Below are 5,590 nucleotides of genomic sequence, written 5' to 3'. Positions count from 1 at the left end.
AACTATAAAAATATAAAAAATTATACTCATCATCTTCTTACTACACACCATACATAATTTTTTTTTTTCTCTTACTAAATGTGTGATGTAAGGATGATGAATAGAAGAAATCAATTATTTTAGGAAGAATAAAACCAAAAAAAAAAAAAAAAAGTGTGATTTGTGATGTTGCTTTTTTTTTTTTTTTGAAAACATTTGTGATTTGTGATGTTGCCTACTATATACAGTCGTCCACCAAGGGATGAACGAATCTACCTAACATCTTCCATTTGGATATAAAGCGCTTTTTTCTTTTTTCTTTTTTTTTTTTCCTTTTATTAAATCAAGCTTTATTCAAAGGAAGAGTGTCATATTAATCTATCTTCAAAGCAAGCCAAAGAGAACTGCTTTTGCTTTCAGTCCTACGAGGTTCTCTTAGGAATTTATCCGAGGAATCTAAAACACATATAGCAATACCAAAAGTCTAGTTCATCTGAATATGATTCTCCGTGTCGACTTTTTTCTTTTCCATGCTTGTCGAGAAAGATTTCACAAATGTCAGAATTTTATAGAAGGGATCAAATATCGCTACTATTTTAATAATTAAGCCATCGTTTCTATGAGCACGATGTCAAGGAATCATATGCATTATTTGTCAACCAACTTGGTACCACTTCACTTTTGGAGGATTGAGATCAAACTATGGCTAGCTCATCTTAAGGTAAGGTCTGTCTAGACCCCTTACACGAGTGACTCCCCAAGAAGTATATGATGCTATCATAGTCACATTCATATCACGGACGCCAATCCTTGGCCTATCCTCTTTATCATTTCCGCTCCGAAAAAAAACTTTAATCCCTCGCATCAGAATGTATTTAACCAAAAAGAAGAATGCAAACCAAGGATATTACACATTAAATCCAAGACCCATGTATAGGTCTATTTATTGTTCACGTCGTTTAAAAGTAAAGATGATGCATCAGCCAGGTAGAAACATCGGATGAAACATTCAGCGATAGAGGCTTTCAGACCTGAGGTTCTCCGCAATCTCGGTTTCCCAACGGTCCCCATTCTCAAGCAGCTTTTCTTTGTCATACAGAAGTTCCTGCACCCATGGAGGAATATCAGAATCAGTTTAATTCACTTGGCATTAACTGCCTATGATTCTGCAAAAATTATGCATACTAACCTCGTGAGTTTCCGTTGCAAACTCAAAGTTGGGTCCTTCAACAATGGCATCTACAGGGCAAGCCTCTTGGCAGAATCCACAATAGATACACTTTGTCATGTCAATATCATACCTAGTAGTCCTACGGCTACCATCTTCTCGCTCCTCTGCTTCAATGGTGATTGCTTGTGCAGGACATATCTAATAAATGGCAATAGTCTTGTAAGGTTAAAATGCCACACACAGCTGCCAAGCCACATTAAATTCAAGATAATACCAACCTGACCACTAGTTGGATTCCACTGTAATGGCTAGATTAGAAATGCATCATTGAGAGAAATTTAAACGTAAACTCAACCATCGAATTGATTTAGGTTGCTAAGTATTAGTTAATGACACCCACACATCATAAGCCTAGAAAAAATCTGAGGGTTTAACAATAAAATGTATCAGTCATGCAAAAAATAATTTAAAGATAATTCATGTTATTAAAATCTATTGAAAGTGAGAGAAAATGGCATCTCTTATATTTCAGGTGGGTTAAATAAAATTTATCAAAGTCTGGAGTGGATTAACATCATAATATCTCTATGTATCAGGAAAATGCACACTTACAGAAAAATGTATCAGGCAAATACACATCTAGAAGATAGCTCAGCAAATTGTAATGATTTGAACAAGTTTTTGGATGTAGTCAGAAAAATAAATCAGGATGCAAGCATAAAGATGTCATTGATCAGCAATTGATCATATTTATACCTCCAACTTCTTGAGTTCTCAATCTAAGGAAGCATGCACATACTGAGATCGGGTGCAACTTAGTATGCATATCATAATTAAGTCAAAAACTTTGAATGAGATGCAGGTGTCAAAACTGGCAGAAAATCCACATAAGTCTTTGAATACCAATTGAATGGTAATTTGCAACCATAGGACTCAGCTCTAAGCGCTTTCCACGATAAACAGGCTAGCACTGCCCATTGCCAGCACAGGAATCCATTACCCACAAACTCAGAGTAATTCAGCCAGTGGCCAAAAATTACAAGAATTTTTTTTGGCAGTTGGGCGGTGGAGATGAAATCATGCAATCCCATATTCACTTCTTCAAGTTTTGGCTCAAAAAGCAGTGACTTAACTTAGATTAGTTACTAAGATAAAACAGAACTCTTACTGCCTCACAGAGTTTGCATGCAATGCAACGTTCCTCTCCAGTTGGGTATCGACGAAGGGCATGTTCACCACGAAAACGAGGGCTCAAAGGGCCCTTCTCAAATGGATAATTGATCTGCATGATAAAAGTTACGGAATTTATATCATAGCATATGCAATCCAAGCTGGAAGATGGGTGTAGGAAGACACTCACAGTAACTTTTTTATCAAAGAAGTATTTGAGTGTCAGCATCAGACCCCGAACCATTTCAGTGAGAAATAATGTGTTTATGCTTCTTTCAAAAACTGCAACCACTCAGAAAACATCAGTAACTATTCCTTGCCCATTGTGGAAAAATTAGTTAAACCAATAGAGATCATAAACTTTTCCAATAAGTACTCTATGTACCAGAACTCCAGTCCTTTGAAATCTCCTTAGCAAGCTGCTCTCTTTCTTCATCCTCTGCGGTTGGGGTAGTAGAAACATGTAAGAACCATAAAAACCAAAGTACATATTTTATGCTTATGGCAACAGATGAAGCTCCCTCAAACAAGACAGCAGGAAAAGTACAAACAATAAAGCCGTTTACTGAGGTTTGCAAACAGGAGTTGTGCTGGTTATTTATTCCAGGGAAAAAATTATCTCTTTTATCCCCTCTACGGGAAATTTTTTTAAAATGAGAAATCATAATTGCAGTCGTGAGTGCGCAAGCGCCGTGCAATCACTTTGAAAAAAGTGAATAAATATGGGACCCACATGAAAAAATAATAATTTTTTAATAGTGGATCTCACTCTTTATCAAAGCGACTACACAGCGCTTGCGCACTTCGCGACTGCATGTAGCATTACTCTTTTAAAATTGACGACCAAAACAAAAACCCCCCAAAAAAAAAATCTTCTATGCTATCTGAACTGGCTACGGCATAAAGGTTAAAAACTACAAAACAATAAATCATGAGCACTGTTTTCAAGCCTGCAATGTGACCCATATAAGGTTATCCATATCATATAGCTCACATATTTAGTGTTGAACTCATCCTTGATACAATTCTCCTGGATTTTCTCTTCAAAATATCTAAATATATCCTAAATCATATATATGACTTGAAGAGCAAAGCAAACCTTTTACGGTGCTGTATGGGTGAGCACTGAAACGCATCCCATAGTTGTGCAAACCCAGCAATGCTTGTCCAGGAACAGCCTAACCAATGAAGGATTAGAGGAAACACACATTAGACAATGTAAATCCAACATCTCGTAGTAACTATGACTGGATGTTGTGAAAATGATGAGAACATTGATAAATAACAAAAATAGGATTCTCATCTGCAAAACTTTTTTTTGATAAGTTCATCTGCAAAACTGAATGTCAAAAAAGTAACCAAACTTCATTAAATCAAAATAACAACAGCTATCTTAAAGCTTCAATCGAGAGTTCAGGACATTTTCCAACAGAATTTGGGACTAAGTTATCTGAATACATAGCTCCTCAACATAACAGTTAAATTTCTACACCACTTTCCTTTCTATAATCTTATTATTTTTGTTGTAGTTTATACAACTTTTAGCATATCAGATAATATGGCATATAAAGAGTCGCCGGAGGTGAAGGAACTTGATGTACTGTTGAGACTTGTTGCCAACCCAAAACCTCCAATGGTGACCATGACCTCACCGTTGGAGAGAACCAATGGAGTTGTTGAGAAGGTATGGGATTTGAATGCAGGAAATGTTGGGGGGGGGGGGGGGGGGGGGAATATGGGTTTGTCATTGGTAGCTTGCGAAGATGAATGTTTAGGACCTGGTGTAAAGTTGGGAGTTGTGTCTAGGGAAGATGTCGTCCCCTTGTTATCTCTTCCTCCATTAAACAATATAGCTGGATCATCATTGGATTGGGTTTTGCAAAAGGTTAATGAGATATAGTAGTGTGTGGGGATTACATGTGGAGGATTTGACGACCAATTCACAACACTTCTCACTGCAATTGAGGCGGGTCACTCGCTTCAAAAAAAAAATCCAGATTTAAGAAGAGCATGGAGTTAAAGCGTCTTACTTGGGCAATCAACTACGACGCAAAGGGAGATAGTACAAGTAAAGGGAGGACTAGAGGGAGGGCATAAAGCCTTCCTCCGTCCTCGTAGGATCATTCGGGTGAAGTATTAATAGTGTGGAAAACAAGGGGTTGGGGTAGTTACAGTGACTTGCTTTGCTTTGGGGAGGCGTGTTTTGTCCCAATAGGGCTTGGTGTATATCGGATAGATTCTCCCTCTTGGGCGATGTTCATTAGGGGCTCTCTATTATGCGCTAGGTGTTCTCTCTTGTATACACCCAGTGTACTTGGTTACGCCTATTGATATTAATATATTTTTACTTATCAAAAAAAATTTATAGCAAGCTCGGTGCACTAATGGAACATCTGCTCAAAGTGCGGCACTTCAATATATTTTCATAAATGTCTCTCAATGTCCACCTCCTTATAGCAAAAGCTTAGGACACTGTCATTTATTGATGGGTACCCATCATCATACCACAATGATCTTGTTGCTAGACTAATGAGATTAAGAGACCTTTAGCTTCTCCCTCTTTGGACTGTTTCATACCAAGGCTTGCCTATAGGGAACTGAGACAACCTTCTTAAAAGAAACTCGTCACTCAGATTCCCAGAACAATAATGAGATTTAAACAATGACCCAACATATCAAAATCTAAGTCGTCAAACCAAAATATTAGGAAAAAATATCACTCATTGATTTCCCATCAAAAAATGAGTATAAAATTATAACCCGTGCTTCAGGACTCCATTAAATTATTAAATCACAACAAAAAATGAACAAATTCACTAGTTCAAGTCAACTGACAGTATTAAGCTCCTGGTTAAAAAATGAGAAACCGGTAAAAGTAGACATCCTGTTATTCTCAGTAGAAGGAGGGTTTTGATTCAGCGTAAGCTAATCAATCGATGGGATGAAATTCAAACTTCTAGATTGATCTGAATTCTGAAATTTTTTCAGCTACCAAACAGAGCACGAAAGGTGAACGAAAATGGTTAGGGCAGAAAAGTTCTTACAAGCTGTCGAGCGCGAAGAGCCTGAAGAGATTTGCGAGCTAGGAACGCGGCCATTGGGGAGAAATATCCAAGTCGAATAGCTTCTGCTTCGCCTGCAGGTCGCCCGCGAATGGAATTGGAGGAGAGGAACAGCCAACTGACGCCAAATGAACGATGTATTAAGCGAGGAGATTCGAATCGTTGAGGTCAGTTTGTAGCAGATGCTAGAGCCGGTTCCTAAAACGCA

The 5,590-nt window shown here is 37.8% G+C and overlaps 1 protein-coding gene across 1 annotated transcript; it reads right to left on the bottom strand.

Moving 5' to 3' along the window:
- Window positions 1–770: 770 nt before the first annotated feature.
- Window positions 771–5,590, bottom strand: LOC121256190 (NADH dehydrogenase [ubiquinone] iron-sulfur protein 8, mitochondrial). Its single transcript, XM_041156860.1, has 7 exons — window positions 5,365–5,590; window positions 3,420–3,498; window positions 2,706–2,759; window positions 2,511–2,602; window positions 2,319–2,432; window positions 1,169–1,348; window positions 771–1,084 (listed from the first exon to the last, which is right to left on the bottom strand). Exons 1-7 carry the CDS (start codon window positions 5,416–5,418, stop codon window positions 989–991), a joined length of 669 nt encoding a protein of 222 aa, XP_041012794.1. The 5' UTR covers window positions 5,419–5,590; the 3' UTR covers window positions 771–988.

This window comes from Juglans microcarpa x Juglans regia, chromosome 3D, assembly GCF_004785595.1.
Source record: "Juglans microcarpa x Juglans regia isolate MS1-56 chromosome 3D, Jm3101_v1.0, whole genome shotgun sequence".
Classification (NCBI taxonomy): Eukaryota; Viridiplantae; Streptophyta; class Magnoliopsida; order Fagales; family Juglandaceae; genus Juglans; species Juglans microcarpa x Juglans regia.
Note: the sequence above shows the minus strand (reverse complement) of the source record. Positions and strands in the feature narration are given on the sequence as shown.

What these genes read in the sequence shown, in the direction of transcription:
- LOC121256190 (XM_041156860.1), bottom strand. Translation starts at nt 5,418, where the DNA reads ATGGCCGCGTTCCTAGCTCGCAAATCTCTTCAGGCTCTTCGCGCTCGA. An exon ending in TCTTTGATAAAAAAGTTACT is followed by an intron (nt 2,433 to 2,510) that starts GTGAGTGTCTTC and finishes TTTATCATGCAG; the next exon opens with ATCAATTATCCATTTGAGAA. An exon ending in TTGCAACGGAAACTCACGAG is followed by an intron (nt 1,085 to 1,168) that starts GTTAGTATGCAT and finishes CCATGGGTGCAG; the next exon opens with GAACTTCTGTATGACAAAGA.